Source organism: Dermacentor andersoni, chromosome 9, assembly GCF_023375885.2.
Source record: "Dermacentor andersoni chromosome 9, qqDerAnde1_hic_scaffold, whole genome shotgun sequence".
In the NCBI taxonomy this organism is placed as follows: Eukaryota; Metazoa; Arthropoda; class Arachnida; order Ixodida; family Ixodidae; genus Dermacentor; species Dermacentor andersoni.
This window is the reverse complement of record NC_092822.1, coordinates 34,030,394-34,052,748: the sequence shown is the minus strand read 5'-3', so window position 1 is coordinate 34,052,748 and position 22,355 is coordinate 34,030,394. Positions and strand designations below refer to the sequence as shown.

Here is a 22,355-nt window from a genome sequence, read left to right as displayed (position 1 = left end):
TCACAAACGTGCTACTTGATTGATTGAATCATTGAACCATTAGACCATTAGATGGATGGATGGATGGATGGATGGATGGATGGATGGATGGATGGATGGATGGATGGATGGATGGATGGATGGATGGATGGATGGATGGACGGACGGACGGACGGACGGACGGACGGACGGACGGACGGATGGATGGATGGATGGATGGATAACGTTTTGCGAGCCAGAGTAATACAGGGTCGGTGAAACACATCCCGGTGGAAGGTTCCGGATTAAGTTAGGAAGTCTGGCGTTCCTCAACAAGAACATAAACCTAAGCGCATCAGTATTTCTGCACTTCGCCCCCGTGAGAATGCGGCCACTGTGGCCGGCACTCAAACCCGCGACCTCGCGCTCGGCCGCCGAAGGACCTAGTCACGGAAGCACCGCTGTGGGTAACCAGCTGCTTACATCTGACGCGGATGAGAAGCGGCGTGCTCTCGACGGTGTCGCCGCGTGTGCTAGTGACTCGGCACGTGTAGCTACCAGTGTGGCTGGGAGTCACCCCTCTGATCACCAAGTAGAGAGAAGTCATCACAATGTCCTCGGTCAGGTCCTCGTCGAGCTCTTGGCCGTCACGACTCCATTTAACGTCGGCGATTCTCGCAGTGACGAGAACGGAGCACTCCATGTACACGTCCACTCCCTCCGTGATGCGGCTGGCGTTGAGACCCCTGCCAAGTTTGATGCTCACTTCCGGCTTGCCTGCGCGAAGGAAAGTAAAAAAAAAATACGATAAACAGTTCGTCCAAACGAAGGAACTGTGTTAGTTTTATCCGAAGTCAAGAAAAGGGCCGACCGATGCAAACACAGTGAGATAAAAGTGAGATCAAAAGTGGCAAGCCGCCTGTTAGAAACTGGGGAACGTTCCGATAGGTGGACCTAGATAACTCTGACAGGCTAACCAACATTTCGATGTGTTGACCTAGATAGGTTCACCTATCGAAACATTGGCTAGCTTGTTTGAGTCAGGTTACCTTTGCTTATCCACCTTATACTACTTTCGTGAGGCACACTTAGGCTTAATTCACGCAGCCGTTATACACCCCGCCCCGTTCCCATCGCTACACCGCCTTATGCCAAGGGTGAGCGTTTCCTTGTCACTTTCCCCTAAAAATTGGTACGGCGGCGACCTCAAAACATTCTTGTAGAGAAAGCAACGAAAAAAAAAAAAGAAATAGTAAAACGCTCTTTCATAGCGCAAACAGGTGTCGTGACAGTGACGGGATGAGGTTGATAACGACCGCTTGAATCAAGTTTAAAGGCCCTACCCTACTCTTTCCTTGCTTCTTTCATACGACATTACAAAGCCAGGTACTAAAGCTCGCTACGGCCACTGCAAGTTTCAGCACAGTACGGTGTTTGAAAGAAACATGTTACATTTACATTTAATGTTATTATTTTGGTTCGACTAAATTTATAGATAGCGGTTTAATGCAAATGGTAAGTAACTCGTTGACGATTCTAAAATGGGAGAGCGAGTTACCTACCGGTCACCCCAAACAGATCACCGAATAAAGATGCTGACTGGTGCGCCTCTGTTTAATGAATTGTGATTTGCCTTTAACGGCATTTACTGTTCACCAGTAAGGTCTCTAGCTCCAAACATATAAACACTCACAATAAGCCTGTAGGCACAGTCCGCCCCTCCCGCCTTCCTCCCTCCCTACGCCCCCCCCCCCTTCCCGGAAAAAAAAGGAAAGACTGTCTTTAACCAGGTTTTATTAGCGCTTTGCCCAGGACGCATGGTCGTGCAATTTTACAAACGTGTCGTGAATGACAAATGCGCGCTGTCACCCTTAAAACACTGCCATATCTCTTTTCACTTACTTGACACATTGACAGCCAAATAGCGACTGAGCACTCCTCGATGGTTCCGCAAATTGTCGTTGCTAGCCCGGCACTCAAGGAGCTTTCCCGCGTGAACTTCAGCTGGCAGGAGAAGCACGCTTGCCGTTACGTTGCCTCCGGTACGAGTGTGACTCAAGCGCGCGTCCAACGGCATTCCGTCCAGGAACCACGAGATGTTTGCTGGTGGACGACTTCCGGTTGCCTCGCACTCGAAACTGCGAGGAGCGTGGAAATCGGCAGCCGAATCCGGATCTGCATTTGGTGGCCGAGATGCTCCTTGGGAGAGGTGCGAGCTACCCTTCTTAGGCTCAAGAACGGAAGTCGAAGCCCTAGCCGAAGATGTAGTTCGAGTTGCCGAGGGGGCGACCATGACCCATCCGGAGGCATCGACATCGTCATGATGCCAGCTCCAGAGGGAAACTTCGGCAGGCGGCACTAAGAAAAGTGAGTATGGAGGTAATGTATTAATGCAAAAAGCATCATTTGCGTGTTAGACCAGTTTCCTCTCCGGCTATCTAGCTATGCCATCAAAATTATGGGCCCATCTCGGAGATTGTGCAATCTAGGAAATGTGAGCCGATCCCACATGTAGTGCATGATATGGGTCAGCGCAGGGAACGAGGACAAAGGAAGCGAGACGACAAACGCCACACCGAATTAGCAACTGGAAGTTTATTCAGGAAACGGGAAATATAATTATACTCTGAGCGCATCATGTTAATCAGAATGGAAAGCCAACGCCAAGAAGTGGCAAAAAAGAGCAAAGACGACACCAAAGAGGAAGACAGGTTAAGCATGTACTATCTTCATTAACTTGAGCTTGAACACGGGAGCCCATGGCATTCGCTACTATCAGCGCAGTTTAATAGTGGTGCCGAAAAGCTTTCCGCGTGCTCAGTTGGTGCAGCGTAAAGGAATTATTACTTCGTGCATATGACGTCACGCTATCGCGCTCGTCGTCTCCTACATACAATTTTACGGCTAAGAAACAAAGCATTAGCCTGTGCAACACTTATATCGGGGTGCATGAAGGAAGTCGTGGTAGAACGTCAATTTGTTGTAACACTACAGACTAGCGGTGAGCATTTGTTTGAGAAGAACTAGGGAAATCTGAGAGCAGACATAAGCTTAGTGCCAACTGTCTACAATCTACTCCCGTGTAGAATCGCAGAACTTGTTATGGCTGAAGACTGCTTCGCCAGGTATACCGTTGGAAGCAGTGGTTAACCTCAGCCAGCTGCTGTTAAGTTTGTAATTGAGCCTAAACTATTTGCAAACGTGAACTGCATGAAGAAATTGGTGTGTAGGAGAGCGGGGGAGGCTTCGTTCAGAGACCCTGCTTCTCTGGCTTCATAAAATTCCCGTAAGAGTAAATTTGCGCGCAGAAATGACAGCGACAAAAAGAAAATACTCCGCGGTGTGTAGCTCCAACCACCAGGTTGAGGAACGCACCGTTTTATCTTACAACCGAGTGGTGTGGCCTTTGAGTTAGCTGCGACCCACAGTGAATCAAAGAAATGCGCCTAGCGGACGACATGTGGGTGCTCCGATGACGCAATATGTGTAAAAGAAGAATACTGTCCTCACGCAGGAGCAAGACGATGTTACGGTTTCGCTAAACTACTCTCGTAGGAATGAAAGCCACAAACTCCTGTGTTCACGCTCAAAGTGATCAAGATAGTAAAGTAACGATTGTGGCTCCAATCCTGTTTTTGAACGCAGCATGTATATTGCTCAATGTTTAAACGACGATATAAGGTGCCGAGGGAAAACATGGAGGCCTTATACGTAAGAACGAAAAGTTTCACCTGTGTCAGCCAGCTATCACTCTCTTTGCTTGAGTGTAAAATATGTTTGCCAGATTTGGGAAGATGTCATGCGTGTGTTTAGTTTGTACCAATCATTGCTGTACCTTCTTAACCTGACATCGTCTTGGATATCAGCTTTTTTTTTTTTTGCCGCTTATTGCCACTAGCTTTTGATTGTGAATCACGTGATGGGCTCAGTGCATCTAAATTTGATGTTCTTTTGCGAACATAACTTTTACTTGCTAGTACCGCGTCGCAACTGTGGTCTCGGTTCCTTCGTCCTCGTCCCCTGTGCTGCCTCTAACCGCGAAACACTCACAATTACCTGCTCTTCTAAAGGTAGTGCTGCTCAAAAATGGGGGCCGTTCGCCTGGGTTTGCATTTATACATGTGTCCCTGCGTATGTGCCTCTCCTCGAACCTCTTTGATGCCAATTCGTGTATGTGTGCCACTGGACATGTGCCTATGGGTAAGTGCCGCTTTTCAGCGAAACTCTCTGACGACACCTTCAGTCACTGTGTATGCATGTGTTTAATGTATTTGAAGGCGGCTTCGCCAGATGGCGCAGCGTGTCAAGAGGGAGCGCAAGAGAAGAGCCGGGCTGTAAGTATTCGCCTGATACATGAATCGTTTCGTCAATTCGCATATTTGGATAGTCATGGTAAATGAGTGCCGCACGGATTTTTCAATTCTTTATATTATAAGGACAAGCACTTACGGGGGAATATTTGTGCCTACCGAAACAAATATTCAGCTTGTCATAATAGATTTTACGAACTAAATAAATAAATCAATGCGACAAAATTTATCACAGTGCATGTGACTAAATATGCTTAGGTCAAGCCTTTAACTAACTGTTCAGTCAATTGAATGAATAAGTGAACTAAAATGAACGAAGGAAGGAAGGAAGCAAAGTGCGAGCCTGAGTCATTGGCCAATCATTATTTGACGCATTAAAACAAAGGAGCAACGTGAGAAATTTGACTATAGTTGACGGGTTTACGAGCACTGCATTCTTGGGCAGCTGAATCAGACAAACATTAGGAACGTCCCAGGTACAAGTAGTATCACAACGCATACGTAAGGCAATATCACAACAAACTTGATACGGAAAAATGTGGCAGACCTTACTAATATTGTGGTTACCTTCTAGGTTAAAACAGAAAAGAGCAACTCAAACCGAATGTTGCGGAGAAAGAGCCCAGCTTCAGAAAATGTAAATACGCGCATCAGAATTTAAAGCACCCACGCCCACCAGTAAAGCATAACATTGAATAAAATTGACTAAATTTGATCTTGCTCAGGTTGCTAAAAAGAAACGCTTACTTTATACACTACAAAGTGATTAGGAGCCGAAGCATCTGGAAGCCGTATTTGGCGCATCTAGAGCGCGTAACTTGTTCGCGATGCCTCAATGCAAAACTCTGACCAACTAAAAAAAAAAAAAGCTTTTAGTTCTCAGCGCAGGTGGCGAGTGCCGCGGCATCGCAAATTAAGACGTCACGCGTTAGCCGATGTCTGTAACGGTTCATCGCGTTTTATGAGATGATAACTTTGAAGAGAAGCGTCATCCGCGCACTGGTAACACAATTCAGACATTCCACTTGCGCAGTTTGTACGTACTTACGGAACATGTCGATAAGCACCGAGCTTTCTGCAGGCAGCGTGACGTCACTGGTGGCCACGCAGCTGACGTTTGCGAACAAGTCCTCGCGGAATAAAGGACCGAGGTCGAGATGGTTCTCCCAACCTCCGCTAGGCGTCGCGACGGTAGCTGCCGTTGATCCCAGGGGTTGGCCGTTTCGTCTCCAGGCGAGCGTGAGTTTGTGGCCAGCTGCGCATAGAAAAGGCGAAATAGTACGGACGAAGGAAATAAACTAAGTGCTAACTTTGCCTCACACGTCCTGCCTTGGCCAGCGAACTGCACATGAAGCCACTCCCGGCGTGTTTTTCCTCGCAGTATCGGTTCAATGTGTGACCTCTGAGACTCAGGGCCCTGCCAGAGAATGTTTGGTTTCCGGTAGTTTTTTTTATTCGATGTGCACTTGCGCGGCTGACCTGTCGTAGCTCTTCCTGCAGAGCGGGTGCACTAAAACCTACCGCGCGGTCTCACGGGACGATCGCGTGTTGGGCCGATATGTTTGGCTTTGATAGCGTGGCGTAATGCTCTGCGTTAATTCCTTTCCTTCCTCCTCTCAAAATATTTCTCGGAGTTTATGCGTTAAGCTGGCACAGCTGATGTGGGGCTCGATGTGTCGTTCAGGGAATGTGAGAAGGAGAGGCGTAAGTTGGAGTCGTGTGGTGAAGCAGGCACGTGTTATATTGCCGTTTTTTTTTTTTTTTTTTTGACGCGCTGAGCACCGAGACATGCACACGGCGCTCTGATTTCGAAGCTTGCCTAGCACCCTGGTTACAAAATAACTATGTGTAGACAGGTAGGGGAGAAGGAGCGCTGCAGCGCTTCCCAAATACAGCTAGAATTTGCGACCGACTGTGACCGCGAAGTAAATTATAATGCGAGTGCGTTATTCGTGCGTTTACTATGTTTCCCGTCTTCTTCCTTCCCCTTTTCATCCTTCCTCAATCATAGGGTAGCCGAGTTGGCGTCTTATTGATTGGCTGCGCTGCCATTTCTTGCTTCTTTGTTCTCTTCCGGCGTCGCTGACCAAACAATTTGTATTACTGTACACACTGTTTACGACAGACGGCCGTTCCGACTTAGGAAAACGCGTTCTGCATCTCTTTCTCACTTTTGAAATCACGAGTACATTAGCTGTGGCAGAGTACACATGACGTATTTAAGTGATAACATTACAATCTGTAATAAGACATCAAAGGATAAAGATTACTTAACATGTCCTCACGAAGCATATTCAGGAACGATGTTCGCATCTGAAGGAACACCTCTCGAGGGTCATCATACCGTTTTTGTTTTGAAACGAACTTGAAGGCCACTACTCTCCTGTTTACATCTGAGTCTGTGTCACGACCCTCAATAAAAAAAATTTCAGAGAGAGAAAAGAAGCAGAGGCAGGGTGGTAAACTTATGATGTAATCATTTGTCTACACTGCCCTTTGAAGAAGGCAATGTACGAAATGAAACAAGAAAATGGAAGGATAAGTAAAACAATATAGAGGCAATCATTGTGAACACTTTTGCAGATAAACGTTCGCAAACAGTAACAAGCGTTCGCAGAGTGCAGTCATCATCAGGAAGTGCAATAGGACTTTTGTGACTTTGCACATGCAAGGCTGCTGAGTTAAAGCTCCCACCATCTTTTCTTCTGAGCTAAGTCTGTCATACAAGAGACTGAGTGTAGCTCAGAGAGCACATCGTTGAGCATCGAGGAATGGGGAGTGGCACACAAGGTGCTCGTTAATCTTGTCATACCTGGCGCAATCGCACGCGTCACTGTTGGCCATTCCTATTGGGAATGAATAGGCATTCGCAGGTGTGTCGTCCTTCTGATTGCAACACACGATACAGTTGTTTCACGGTGGCAGAGTCCCGATTGCTGGCGAAGTAGCACGTGGGTGTTTATAGAAGCAGCAGTCGACGAAACCCATTGAATTCAAATGTAGAAGTGTGATGTTGCGAGCTAGTGATCGAGGAAGAGTCTTGTAGACACAGAAAGGAGCAAGCGCTTGCGCATTGAAGGATTTGAGAGGGAAAGGGCGAGGTTGAACTTCGTTTTCATACCGGCTGGCACAGCGCAAGTCAGCACCACGGTGTCGCCCTCAGCGTAAGGCCCTGCTGTGGCGCGCAGTTGGTTGCCTTGGGAGTCCTTAATAACTGGCGGCTGCTGAGGAACTGCGCAAGGAGATGAACAAGAAAAAAAAACAAATTCATCGTAACTTATAATACGTAGAAATGACAACGAGTTTTGTAAACAAGAAGGATATAGGCCTTAAAGGTAAGTTGCAACAACATTTTGGACCGTGTCAATGGGCTAGCTTCAGATATTATACATACAGCAGCGTCACTGCAAAATATTTTTGTTTGAGATAGGAAGAGATGGGTCTCGGAACCTCGTAAAAAACGGCCATTTCTGATACCGTAACAATAATAAAAATAAAACGAAGTCACTAACGCTCGCTGGAAATGATGCAGAATCCAGAACGTTTAGAATTCACGTTATGTTGAAGACCTTGGAGGTCATGTTCTGGGATCACTGCCATATCTGATAACCAGCTTATGCTAGGGTCGGTTCTTACTGGGCAGTTAAAAACTAGCAATTGAGCAGCCCTGTACATTGGGTAATGTTAGACAGTAGTTTCATATAGTGCTCATATATAACCAAGTTATTCAAACTGAATTTTTTTTGCAGCTAATCTTCAATGGTAAGCTTTTGCCCGGTAAATCGACAACTATCGACTGCAAGAAAAAGTCATTGGTAAAACGCTGAGACTAAACTTCGTTCTAGCGGTTCAAGACACATGCGAGTGGGGAGAGGGCCGCAGGACACGCGTTAGAACTGCTGGTTTATTGTGCACGTAGTTAGCATACCACCAGGGAGGCAATCGCAAATATGAGTGCTAAATTCTTGGTAAGAGAGGAACGACATGACGACTAAAGGGCAGAAGGGTGCGCCGGTCTTACCACTTCGTGACGTGAGGACAAGAACAGCCACTAAACAGGACTGCTCTTTGGTGAACGTATCTTTTTCTAGCGTGCAGTTCTTAGGTGCCTGTTCCTGCGGCGAGCGTTGGCGCTGTCCCTCGTAACCGAGCGAACCGGCACAGCGAAAGATGGAAGCGAACGCGGAGCACAGCGGCAGATGAAAGACGGCGATAATGGAGAGAGCGCGAGAAGAAAAGCGAAGGAGGAGAATGCACGGAACCATGAGGCGAAAAGCGGAGCAGGAAGGTACGGTGAAAGTGTGAGCGGAAAACCGTAGTGCCGCGAAAGACGGGCTTTGCGGCGACGATGGCTACGAGGTGGCGCCAGAATAGCGTGCGTCGTCTGTATGCAAACGAAGCGCTGCATGAGCGGAGGTGTCACGGCGGCGGCGGCGGTTGTGAATCGTGCCCCCGCGTCAACCACGCGCTGTCTCTCGCGATGCATTTCGCTCCGTCTGCGACGTGCCGCGCGAGACAAATTCTCCGCGACAGCCAATATCTCGCGAAATGAGAAAACGCGTATGGAGCTGCGCCCAAATTTCGTATTAGGGAAGCGTAATCGTCCGCGAATGTTTTACAGGAAACGGACATATCTAACAAAGTGAAGGAAGTCTCACTCCGGAGACTTCGGGCTGATCGGCCTTTGCACAATGCGTAACCTGAGCCAGGGGCCCAGCACTCGAATTCCCCGTGAAGTGGCCAAAGTGCCCTGGAACCCCGCGGCTGCAGGGGATGCTCGCCATGTGCTGTGACTGTCCACAGCAGGAAAGGTCACAAGAAGGAAATTGCTTAGAGGCGCCGTTATGCGTACAGACCAGCCCTCGTGCTAGAAACGGTCATTTTCCAGAGTTAAACAATCGGTTTCTTTACGGAGAAGCATTACGCGCATTTAGTTAACCATGATATGCCGTATGGCAATCTGTATGGTTCAAAAAAGAGAGAGAGAGAGAGAATAAACTCTCACTCTGAGCCAGCGCAGTGTGCGCCTTAGGTGGGCGGCCTCCTTATTCCAGGTAGCCGCGGGCCATGGCCATCTCCCGCAATCATTCGATCTGGCTGCGCTGTTTGTTCGGGTCCGGTATGTTAGCTTCGCCTGCAACTGCTCCTCAGTTAGTGTTTCAATGTTTTACTGTGCCATGTATTTCTGCACATCCGCATACCTTATGATATAGGGTGCATGGGACATCGCAGATCTTGCAGATGTATGAGTGCTCAGTGGTTGAGATTCGGTGCAGTAAGATACCGAGGACGTAGGTATTGGTTTGCGATTTCCTGAATGTTACTGCCACTTCCCTAGTTACGTTGGAGTGAGGTGGCGGGTAAGTTATTCTTTCTGTCATGTACTGTTGCAAAATATTAGTGTACATTTTGGGGCGTCATCCTTCCTCCTTGGCACGTCGTGTGAGAAAGCAAGGTGATCATGAGCTGACGCGAAGGCGTCAGCTGCCTCAGTCCCCAGCAGGGACTCGTGGCCCGGAGTCCCAACGATATATTTATCTGGATTGCTGAGAGGATTTCTAGGACTTGGAAGGAGAATCTCCCTTTCTGAAAATTTCGGCAAGCAGCTTGTGAATCAGTGAGTATTAGAAAAGAGGACGCGGCTGCCAAGATGTTCAGCCCAACCTGAGCGGACAAAGTTGAATTGGTGGTGGGGTGAATCAGCCTGGAGGATGAGACGTAATTTTGTTAGTGTAGTAAAAGCAGTAGTACAATTTATTTTGTTTCTTTTATACGTACAGAACGATAGGGACAGATGCAAAAAATTCTTCGTATGCGTATCGAAGAACTAGCTGTAATTCTGCAATTTCAGGTTCCTTGTCGTGTAAAGGCTTTCCTCAGTACAAAAGATCCCAGTCTCACCCAAAAGGCGAGGCATCGATTGCGATAGCTAATTACTATACAGCAATGCGAAGAAAAGGATAGTAGTTTTATCGGCCGTATCAAATTGGAAACATTCGCTTGAATTAACCAGCGTGGTGTCAGCGTGCACAAGCAAGCATGAGCACATTACGCTCGATGAGCGCGGGCACTCGTTGCCAAAACGCCGATGTGAGCAACCGCGGCAGCAGCAGCGAGCGAAGTGATCTTCGTGAGGTCTACCAGCTTCAACGCAAGAGCGGCGAGAACACAGCGCACACCAAGGTATGAGCCGTCTGCAGATCCCTTGCGAGATACGGCGCGTGCAAAGTGCAAAGTACGAACTTGTTAAAACAATCAAAGCCGCCGCCCCCTCCCCCCCCCCCCCCCCCCGTCCCTCCTGCGCTGCCTCCCCGCTTTTCTCCGTATATGGCGCGCGAGATTGAGCCGGGATCGTCAGTTCCCCTTGCGACCAGTCGTGAAATGCGCAGTTGCCGGAGTACAACGCCACCCACCCCCTCTCTCTTTCCCATCACCCCACGGCCTTTCGCGCAAGGGAAAACGGCGCGTTTGTTATCCGCTTCCTTCGCAAGCTCCAGATAGAGATGCTTTCGTTTGCTTCCCTCGCGTGCTTTCGCTAGCACATACAGCATACGACACGCGACGATGGTGTTATCGCGCTTGGACTCTGTACGAAACATCATGGCAACGGCGACGGCAAAAATACGGCGGGTGTGTCCATATAGTAGCTTTCGAAATAAAAAGGCAATGAGGCAACAGAATTGAAACAAAGTGTGCCAAGGGCTTCCGTAGGGAAAGACTAATATGCTTCTGGAATGCTAGAGGCGCTGTCGCCACGGACTTCACTCAGGGTTCATTGTGGCCGGCATCGATTGTACAGTTCAAGTGCTTGAGGGTGCGCCACGGTAGCGCGGTGAGCATGGCGTTGCGCTGAAGTGCGCAAGGTCGTGGGTTCGATCTTAGCCGCGATGGCCGCACTGCAACGGGTGCGGGAGACAAAAACGCTATTGAGCCGTACTTTGGGTGCACTTTATAGAACCCCCTATGGTTAAAATTATCCCGGAGCTCCCCACACTACAGCGCGCCTTGTAATCAGAGCATAGTTTACTTGCGCGTAAGACAGCAGTCTTTATTTACATATTGCAAAGGTGTGTGATTGCTCCATGGAGCAAGGCGGCAACTTCTGTGAGTGGCAACGATATCCTCGATACGACAAACGAAGCCTCAACATAACTGCAGCCACGGGCTAATGCATAATTTATAGCACCCCCCCCCCCCCCCCCCCCCCCAGGAAAAAACAAGAGCAGCTCTGTCAAAGCTGATATTCTAGTTTCGGGACGGCATCGATAATTACACCGCATGCCGCATTTTCTAACAATCCATGCTTCTTATTTTTGCGCAGTATTTCAATTTTTTTTCTGTTGTTTCCGCAACTGCTAACACATGGTTGGGCGCGCGGAGCGATAGCTGATAAACAATGTGTTTTACAAAACAAAGTGGAGCGTTATACAATACGGTGCCAAGCATCGATTAATTATTTCTGGAAGCACGTGGCAAAACAAGCACTTTTCAATACACGGCTGCTTCGGCCGAGGGCACGCCGAGAAAACGTGCGCACTCGAGCGAAAAAAAAACAAAAAAAACGAACAAGTTTATCGCCAGAACTGGCAGCGCGGGCTCGATTTATGACCTTCCTACACCGTCTGTGCGTCGGCACCACGTTGAAACAACGTGGACGCCGGTGTGAGGGCGTTGTTCTCGCATGCTCATCTTTTTTGCGCCGAGTGTTATAACAAATGGTCGTTCCCCTATGCTTGGCACAGCAGTTCCACGCGATTAGCGTTCGAGCGGGCTCCGCAAGGACACTGAATATCATATATGCTGCGTAATTTCCCCCCGAGCAAGTGAAATATATTTCCGAGCAAATGTCCCTCTTACTAAGTGCCTCCGTAGAACAACTGTGTTTGAGTATTGTCCTTAGGTCGAGCTTCGAATAAAATGTAATTGCAACCGCGGCTACAGAAAAAAAAAATTGGAGGAAACTTAAGCTTCGGCTTCAAGAGTGGAACGGGATAGCGTTCGAAGATCCCTGATTGCTTCTCACGTTTCCCGGCAGCTACAGCTTATGTAACGTAAAGTTTAGCGGAAAACGCTGTCGGCGAACGCTATACACAAAGACGAACTTTCTGGTAGAAGCGTGGCCTCTTGCGTGGGACGCGGATGCGAGCGCCATCTGGATGGTGTTGGAAGGAACCAGGTGCTCCGCTCTATGTATGATAGAAAGGCTGGAAAAGGGGTTGGTGTCTGAGTGTCCGAGTAACAGAATTATGCTTTCTTCTACATTCGAATTACATTCCGACGCTATCATATCTGTGGGTTGTGTGCAAGTCGCACTTTAGGATTTTTCTGACGCGTCTAATTTTGAGAAATTAGTTGAGTAAAGTCTCTGCGCTACATAGAAGGCCTGCATGGTTGGGTATTGGTGGTGCAGAACGATTTGTCGCTCACAAGGCTGCAGACGCGGGATGTCAACGCCAGAATTTCTGCGCCACGGCGCCCTTAATGCTGTCGCGTTAAAACGAGGAGCTGTCAGTGAGCCTTCAATAGCTCCGTCACATAAAGAGCTATCTTGTGGGCATGCGCAGGAAGTGGTGCGCTGACTTATATGTGGTAAATTTGTGTGTGTATATATATATACCAATGGTGCGTCATTTCAATTTGTAAGTGTGAGTGTGGCGCATGTTCATACGTTCACAGAAATGAACACACACGTGCGTGGATTTGTGTGTGTGTGAATGACAAGCAAGAAAACCGACGGGCCTGGTCCTACGTTGGGTCCCATATTCCAACAAAAGTACAAGTATGGTACTTATGGTCATTCAGTATGGATAAGCAGGTAAGTGAAATTTCGCGGCGACAAAGGCAAACACCCGCAAATGCATGCATAACGCACCGGAGAGTATTAGCCTAGCCGTAAGCGCTTCATAACTCAAGGAGTGCGAGAACACCGTAGAAAGAAACGTGCGCAGAACAGGCGGCGCCGTTCTGCGTCACCGAAGTTAAGCAGAACGCACGTAACTATAACTGCGACAACTGTGTTACCTGTGGCTGGGTGAAGAAGCGTTAGTAACAGTAATCATTAACCTATAGTAAAGTTGTCCGTTTTATATTTTTTATGCTTCGAGGATTGCGACGAAAATGAGCTGCGGTGGATTAGCGACTATGCTGCTGCACTGCTAAGCACGAGGTCGCGGGAGCAAACCCCGGCCGCGGCGGCCGCCTTTCGATGGGGGGGGGGGGGGGGGGGGGGGGGGGGGGGGGGGGGGGGGGGGGGCGGGGGGGGGGGATGAAATGAAAAGACGCCGCGTCCCGTACATTGGGAGCAGGCTAAAATTATTCGGAGTACCCCATTACGGAGTGCCTCATAATCAAATCGTGTTTCTTTTTTGCACGTAACAACCCAAAATTGAATTAAATCAATTGCGACAAAGTACAAGAACGTCTCCAACCGGTTTGGGTTGAGGAAAGCGTCCCAAGGTGTCGCCAACAGCGATGGAGCTACCGTCGACCTTTGCCGCTTTCCGGTAGCCGGCAAAGTGTAAGGACGTTTACAGAAAGAAAAAAAAACGCATTTATCACGTGCTAATTACTCGGGAAGTTGACAGGCTACATAATGAATGTATTTTGCCCTCGCAGCAAGAAGAAAGGCACGCAATAAGATAAGCAGCCAGAAATCAGGATTCAACGCATCAGAGCTACAGTGACATGAATTTAGGAAAATCGCAAACTAAAAGTAATTAGAAATGACGCTTCTCGTGAAGTTCTCCCCTAATATTAATAACATTGATAACCGCTTCTCCTCATTTATAGCATTACTCGTGGTACGATTCTGCGACGTTTACTGCTCTACCTACAAGTGCTGAGCCTTCAAACGTGTAGGCTGGTTATCTACGGGTGAAATATATGGTAAGCAGTTTGATTGGCGTTTGAAAACATATTGTGACATTCAAATTCACTTACAGAACAACTATGACCGGCTTGCTCTCGATCAAGTTCGTCGCATGCAAGGAGATGACCACGTAAATTTTTTGCTCAACACGTCCTGTCCTCAGCTCAACCTCAGCGAGTGCTTCCAGGTATTATGTAAATTTTTCTCCAGAAATAATTTTAAAAAATGATGAATCAGCTTAGCATGTGTGCCCTCCAGCCAGTAATACGGAGCGGGTCGCGAACTTCGGAACAGGAGAGCTTCTTCGTATATATGTAATAATGTGCCGTAATAAAAACGGCACGTGTCAGTGTTTATGCAAATTCGTTGCTGGCACATTGCCCCACCTACGCGTTAGAAGACGCCTGATTATATCAACAGCAGTGGAGAGACGCCTCGTTCCCTACTGGGACGTATGGCGACGTCCTGGAATATTTCGGGAGCATTGCAGACGATTTGAAATCGATGAAGCGTACACGACTTTTACCGAGCAGTGCATTTCGTGATTGTTCAGGTGCATTTTGACTTAGCTGTAGATGATTTAGCCTGACCGCTAAAGTTTAATGGTTGGTAAGCAGTACCTAAGCGCTTCTAAAAGTAGAAGTTCCTGTGATGAAGCTAACCGCAAAGCCTTCGTTAAACTTAAGGTCGCACAAAAATATAACTGTTTACTCTCGCCCTATACTGAATTTATTTGGTTAGGTAAAATGGCAGTTAGGTTGCGTTTGATAAGAGTCACGTACGTTACATTTGACTCAGTTGCATTCATTATTATACGAGTAATAATAAACATACCAGTGCATTTTTTGGCTTTGAGGCGGATACTAGTCCAAGGAATTGGTAATGATTTTGGCTACCTTGGCATATCATTATGAATTCTTGTTCTGTGGCCAGACTATGGAACATTTGTCTTCTTCATATAAATAATGAACCCTACTCTTATAGTATCTCTGCGAAGGCCATCAATCGTTTGTCGTAATTACTCACCGGCATTGCTAAACAGGAACTTTCTGTTCCCACAGCTGTCGCATTTGTAACATTTTTCTCTCTGGCTAATTCTGCCTACTACTTTCTGCGTCCTTTCTCACAGTCCGTTGCTTTGGCCGTCCGGTGCTGCTTCATTCCCATGGCGAGCTTCCGCTAAGGTTGCGCGATATGACCTGTAGGACGAACGCCAGAAAGGCGGTCTTATAAAGGCTGTCTCAGAAAGGCTGGGCTACCTGTTATGGATTGACGCTTAAGACAGAAACAAAACGAAAAACAGGACATCAAAGATGTAAACAGCACAAGCGCTTAATTCGCCATAAATTATTTATTCTAGACGCAACCGGCCTATATATACGAACTGAACACTGCCATTAAAAAAAGAAAACCATTTTTTGTCAGCGATCATGAGCATCTATGTATGTATGTATGTATGTATGTATGTAGTTATGTATGTATGTATGTAGTTATGTATGTAGTTATGTATGTATGTATGTATGTAGTTATGTATGTATGTATGTATGTATGTATGTATGTATGTATGTATGTATGTATGTGTGTATGTATGTATAATGTCAACTATCTGCAGAATACACTTCTTGTTGCGCATTCATCGCTTATGTTGTCTGCATATTTTCTTCGTTCCTCGGTTTTTCACGTTGTTTAGTTCGCAAGCGTGAACCCTTGGTTTCCAGTCCGCATGCTTAAAATAACATGTAATTACGCGCAAGTTGACCGATAGTCCTTTAGTGAAGCCTTCTCGACTCCCCGCTTCCTGTGCCTGTGGCCAGACATAATATCAGCAAAGCGAGACTTCGACCCTCTTAGAAATGCTAGTACACACAGAGCTAGATTAAAGGTAGTGTAAGCGGGCTTTGGATACGAACACGCAATATCCGAATCCCCCTCTCTAACTTTTTCATCGCTCATCATATCCGCTTCCTTTTAGTCTCTTCGGCTTCCCCTCGAGAAGATTATTAGCAAGCTAGAAGGGCATCACCTCAGGCCTATTCTCTCTGCGTTTCGTCAAATAAATTATGTCTCTTCTCTTACAGTATTCTGTCCGCAGGACAGCCAACAGTTCTTCATCCTTATGATGAAAGATCCGGCGGGGAGCATTGACTAATCTTTTCTCCTAATGAGACTTTCATTATTGCTTATAATTCTGCCGTAGATTGGGTTGAAATAAAAGGCCAGGAGGTCTGGACCAGTGACTCGTCTTGTGGTGCTTGCCAGCTTGAACCGTAGATTGCTGGCTGTCGTCGAGCTAGCTGAGTTAGTTTACAGTGAGGTAGAGGTAGGAGGCTGTAAGCGAGTAGAGGTAGGAGGCTGGATGTAATCACCAACGTCAGGTAGGAGCGGCTTCAGTAATTCCTTGATCGACTCCACGTAAAAGCGAGAGCGCCAAGGCCTCGGGAACGGGGAGGGGGGCCTCAGCACCTCTCCTCCCCCCATCTGCTCTCCATTCAGCCTCCGCAAACTGATATGTTTTAACGCGACAGCATTAAGGAGCTCGTGTTGCAAAAAAGCCGGCGTCAGCAGCGTCAGCCGTGAGCGAAAAATCCCGGAAGACAACTCGTAAATAAAAACAACTTGCAAGATGGGCTGGGTGGGAATCGAACCAGAGTCTGTGGAGTGTGAGACGGAGACGCTACCACTCAGCAATGAGTTCGATGGTTCAAACGGGACAAAAGCGCCTCTAGTGAAGGCGGCGTTGTCTTAGAAACGTGCCGTAGAAAGTTTGCCGTAGAACTTTGCCTTGCGCTGTGTATCGGTAATTTATCATCATCATCATCAGCAGCAGCAGCAGCAGCAGCAGCAGCCTGGTTACGCCCACTGCAGGGCAAAGGCCTCTCCCATACTTCTCCAACAATCCCGGTAATGTACTAATTGTGGCCATGTTGTCCCTCCAAACTTCTTAGTCTCATCCACCCACCTAACTTTCTGCCGCCCCCTGCTACGCTGACCTTCCCTTGGAATCCAGTCCGTAACCCTTAATGACCATCGGTTATCTTCCCTCCTCAATACATGTCCTGCCCATGCCCATTTCTTTTTCTTCATTTCAACTAAGATGTAATTACCTCGCGTTTGTTCCCTCACCCAATCTGCTATTTTCTTATGCCTTAACGTTACACTCATCATTCTTCTTTCCATAGCTCATTGCATCGTCCTCAATTTAAGTAGAACCCTTTTCGTAAGCCTCCAGGTTTCTGCCCCGTAGGTGAGTACTGGTAAGACACAGCTATTATACACTTTTCTCTTGAGAGATAATGGCAACCTGCTGTTCATGATCTGAGAATGCCTGACAAACGCATCCCAGCCCATTCTTATTCTTCTAAATATTTCCGTCTCATGATCCGGATCTGCCGTCACTACCTGCCCTAAGTAGATGTATTCGCTTACCACTACCAGTGCCTCGCTACCTATTGTAAATTGCTATTCTCCTGAGAGACTGTTAAACATTACTTTTTTCTGCAGATTAATTTTTATACCCACTCTTCTGCTTTGCCTCTCCAAGTCACTGAGCGTTTGAGAAAGACAGTGTCCGTTAGAGGAAGGTTAATGTTTATTCTCTTCTTGTACATCAGTATGGCATACGTGTCTTACAATTAGCGTTCCGGATGCCTGCGTGACTTGTCCATTCTGACATCGCCAAGCTGCGCTCTCCCACCGCCACAAATGGTCCGAGATGCGCTGGCTAAAACTCCAAGTGTCTCATTGTCAGGGCGTACATAAATGCGTAAGTACGTGTACGCGGGAAGAGCTGTCACCGTAGCGCAACTGGTGAGGCAACGCACGGGTAATGCATACACTGTGTTCTCCGCTCCTACAGGCGTCAAGTAATTTTACTCATCCACTTTTCACTTCCCTTTAACTTCTCTTTCTTTTTGCGCCTCAAATAAATCCATTCATTTCCCCTATGCTTCCCTTGGTTTCATTATTTGTTGCCTACACATGCTTATGACCGATCCTCTAGAATCACGAACCACCCTATAATTATAACTACACTTCTTGCTGTGTTTAGGTGGATCGGTGTTCTGGCTTCTAGTTTGTAGTTTGAAGTGCTTCATCATTTCTTGGTTCCTGTCAGTAACAAATTAGCGATGCATAAAATTTGCAGACATTGGGTCAAGTACTTGGATGCAACTATGTTTCTCCTAGAACGACGATGGCAGTGCCACCACTGTAAGGTAAAACAAGCAGAAGGTGATCACGTCTGCGCAGCACGGATAATGTGGTTCAAATGTGTGCGGTTATTCCCGCAACCCACAGCAGGAGCCAGAGCACACACGATCCGCCGTCGTGGCCCATTGTATAGGACGCCCAGCCCCGCTGCGGAATGTGCTTGGATCACTCCCGGCCCCCGGACGCCCACCAACTTGTAAGAGAGGTACAAGCGCACTAGCGGTCAGGCGTCCCCATTTCCACGGACGTGTAGCTCAGGAGAGGTTCGCACAGGCCGTTGTGTTGGCTGGGCAAGAACGAAGACCAACGTAACAACACCCAACTAGCCAAAAAGAAAAGCAGTCTCGCGATCTAATGTCTTCACACCAGGAACACGTGCAAAACTCCAGTAGTTGACGAGCACTAGGACGGGAGCACAGCCGCACCTATGCCACCGGTCGGTGTCCGTCGGCCGCACTCATGTGCCTCCCACACCAGCGGCAGAGGCTCGACTATTTCACCTAAGCTGTGGTGGGGACGAGGCATATTTGCAGCTCCTTACAGGACGCCCTTTCGAGGGGTCTTACAGACCCCCTTTCCGGCGGCACCCGGATTCGAACCCAGCACCTCCCGCATACGAACCGGACGCTCTCCTAAGGTACCTGATGGCGCCTATTTACGCGATGAATAAAGACATATTCAAAGATTGGCTTTCCCTCAACGAAAGGTGTCTCTAGCCCTCTACAATGTCGGCGCGTCTGGTCCAACCAGTCCTCTGGCAAGAGATAGCAGGTTCGGCGAATTAATCACTTCTCCGGCTGATCCAGCTGCTGGCGCTGATTTACGAGATCAATAGACCGTCATGCACAGATTGGTTTTCCAACAAAGAGGGCAGTCTAGCGATCGTTTTAGTGTCAGCGCGTCCAGTCAACGTACACGTGGCTATGGATTAGCGGCTATGGAATTCCGCTGCTCAGAACGAAGTCGCGGGATGCAATCCCGGCTGCGCCGGCCGCGTTTCGATGGGACCAAAAAGCAAAAGCCACGTGTCCTGTGCATCGCGCGCAGGATAAAGATATCCTGGTAGTCAAAATGAATCCGGAGTCCCCCACTACGGCGTTCCTCATAATCAAATGGTGGTTTCAGCACGTAAAACCCCACTATCCAAGCCCATAGTAATCTAAGAAACACCGCGGTTAGGCGAATACATAGCTCACTTATAGCTAATGCAGCTGCTCACGTCTATTTACGCAATTAATAAACAGCCATGCTCCGATTCGCCCTGCCGCAAAGAAAGGTAAGTCTGAAGCCCGTTTGAATATAGGCACGTCATGTCCAAACAGTTCTCTGGAAAGCGCTTGTACGGCACGCTCATCACACCCGCTGCTAATACATGAGCTGATGCCGATTAACTAGTTGAAGAAACGGACACTCACAGATTCGACATGCTGCAAAGAAAGGTAAGCCTAGTGCCCATTACGAAATATCGGCATGTCAGGTCCAACCAATTCTCTGTTAAGCGGTCGCTCGGCACGAACACCACGTCGGCTGCTAATGCGCGAGCTTACGCTGAATGACCGGTTGCGTCAACGGACAAGCACAAATTGGAATTCCCGCAAAGAAAGGTGAGCCTGGAGCAGTTACCTATTTTTTCCAAGAAGGTAGATTTTTAATAACCGGTTTATTCTTCGCATCAACTGCTTGCAAGCACGTGCATTATCGCAGGCAATTATTTAGGCGACCAATTAGTGCTTTTTCGGAGGATATGGAAATCCCCCCAAAATCGAAATTTTCCTGTGCCTTACCTATAGCCTTCCCTTGTTTCTAAAAAGGCCGATATTTAATATCGGTTTATTCTTCCAGTATACCTCTTGTAAGCACCCGCGTTCTTAGGCGTGGAAATAGCGCCTTTTTGGGAGGATATTGAAAACCCCCCGAAATCGACATTTTCCTGGGCTATAATAGCGTTACCTTTTTCCAAAAAAGCCGAAATTTTATTATAGGTTTATTCATCGCGTAAACAGCTTGCAAGCACGCACATTATCGCAGGGAATTATTTAGGCGAAAAATTAGCGCTTTCTGGGAGGATACTGAAATCCCCCCAAAAATCGAAATTTCCTGGGCGATAGCTTTACCTTATCTTAGTCCCCAGGCTTGTGTTTATGCCGTTTAACGCGATAAATAAACGAATAGGTGCTGAATAATTTTCCCCAAAAAACTGAAAAAATGGTTCCGACGAAAAACACCAGGATGGCTATTTTTCGTCGAAAAAATGCGCTGACAATGAGGCAAGATCGGCCTCCTCTTGCTCTGATGAAGTACGAATTGCCTACTCGCTTCCTGACACCAACTCCATGATCAAGGTACTGTCTCATGTACATAAGCACTCACCACTTTTCTTATCATCACCATCCATACCAGAACTTTCCCTCCGCTTCCCTCTTCCCCAGTGCAGAGTAGCAGACAAGAGCGCTCTCGCTCAGGTCGACTTCTCTGTCTTTCCTATCAATAAATTCTATTCATTCATTCATTCCGACAAAAAATAAAGTGTCTTGAAAGCGATGGTTCTCACCATATATGAATTCCCGGGCTTGCGCTGATGCCGTTTGGATGCTTACCGTTTTTTTCGATTTTCGGGGAAAAATTATTCTTTGCCAGATCGTTTATTTATCGCGTTAATCAGCGTCTACACATGCTGGCGAACCGATATATGTAGAGAACCAGCGCTTTCGATCCACTTTATTTTTCCTCGGAAAAACGCTAATTTCATGGGCTATAGGCTTACCGTTTTTTCGATTTTCAGGAAAAATTATTCTTTGCCAGATCGTTTATTTATCGCGTTAAACAGCGTCTACACATGCTGGCGAACCGATATATGCGGAGAACCAGCGCTTTGGAGCCACTTTATTTTTCCTCGAAAAAACGCTATTTTCATGGGCTATAAGCTTACCGTTTTTTCGATTTTCGGGGAAAAATTATTCTTTGCCAGATCGTTTATTTATCGCGTTAAACAGCGTCTACACATGCTGGCGAACCGATATATGTAGAGAACCAGCGCTTTGGAGCCACTTTATTTTTCCTCGGAAAAACGCTATTTTCATGGGCTATAGGCTTACCGTTTTTTCGATTTTCGGGGAAAAATTATTCTTTGCCAGATCGTTTATTTATCGCGTTAAACAGCGTCTACACATGCTGGCGAACCGATATATGCTGAGAACCAGCGCTTTGGAGCCACTTTATTTTTCCTCGAAAAAACGCTATTTTCATGGGCTATAGGCTTGCCGTTTTTTCGATTTTCGGGGAAAAATAATTCTTTGCCAGATCGTTTATTTATCGCGTTAAACAGCGTCTACACATGCTGGCGAACCGATATATGCAGAGAACCAGCGCTTTCGAGCCACTTTATTTTTCCTCGGAAAAACGCTATTTTCATGGGCTATAGGCTTACCGTTTTTTCGATTTTCGGGGAAAAATTATTCTTTGCCAGATCGTTTATTTATCGCGTTAAACAGCGTCTACACATGCTGGCGAACCGATATATGTAGAGAACCAGCGCTTTGGAGCCACTTTATTTTTCCTCGAAAAAACGCTAATTTCATGGGCTATAGGCTTACCGTTTTTTCGATTGTCGGGGAAAAATTATTCTTTGCCAGATCGTTTATTTATCGCGTTAAACAGCGTCTACACATGCTGGCGAACCGATATATGTAGAGAACCAGCGCTTTGGAGCCACTTTATTTTTCCTCGAAAAAACGCTATTTTCATGGGCTATAGGCTTGCCGTTTTTTCGGTTTTCGGGGAAAAATTATTCTTTGCAGGATCGTTTATTTATCGCGTTAAACAGCGTCTACACATGCTGGCGAACCGATATATGCGGAGAACCAGCGCTTTGGAGCCACTTTATTTTTCCTCGAAAAAACGCTATTTTCATGGGCTATAACTTACCGTTTTTTCGATTTTCGGGGAAAAATTATTCTTTGCCAGATCGTTTATTTATCGCGTTAAACAGCGTCTACACATGCTGGCGAACC

At 47.2% G+C, this 22,355-nt stretch overlaps 1 protein-coding gene across 1 annotated transcript in view; it reads right to left on the bottom strand.

The window, feature by feature from the left end:
* The window catches only part of LOC126527524 (uncharacterized), a 106,207-nt gene that overhangs the window by 8,861 nt on the left and 74,991 nt on the right, over positions 1 to 22,355 (bottom strand). The window contains exons 3-6 of the mRNA XM_072284478.1: positions 7,390 to 7,500; positions 5,317 to 5,523; positions 1,861 to 2,316; positions 442 to 735 (exon numbers count right to left, since the gene is read on the bottom strand). Of these exons, the coding sequence (XP_072140579.1) occupies positions 442 to 735; positions 1,861 to 2,316; positions 5,317 to 5,523; positions 7,390 to 7,500 (1,068 nt within the window). The remainder of the gene's footprint in view (positions 1 to 441; positions 736 to 1,860; positions 2,317 to 5,316; positions 5,524 to 7,389; positions 7,501 to 22,355) is intronic.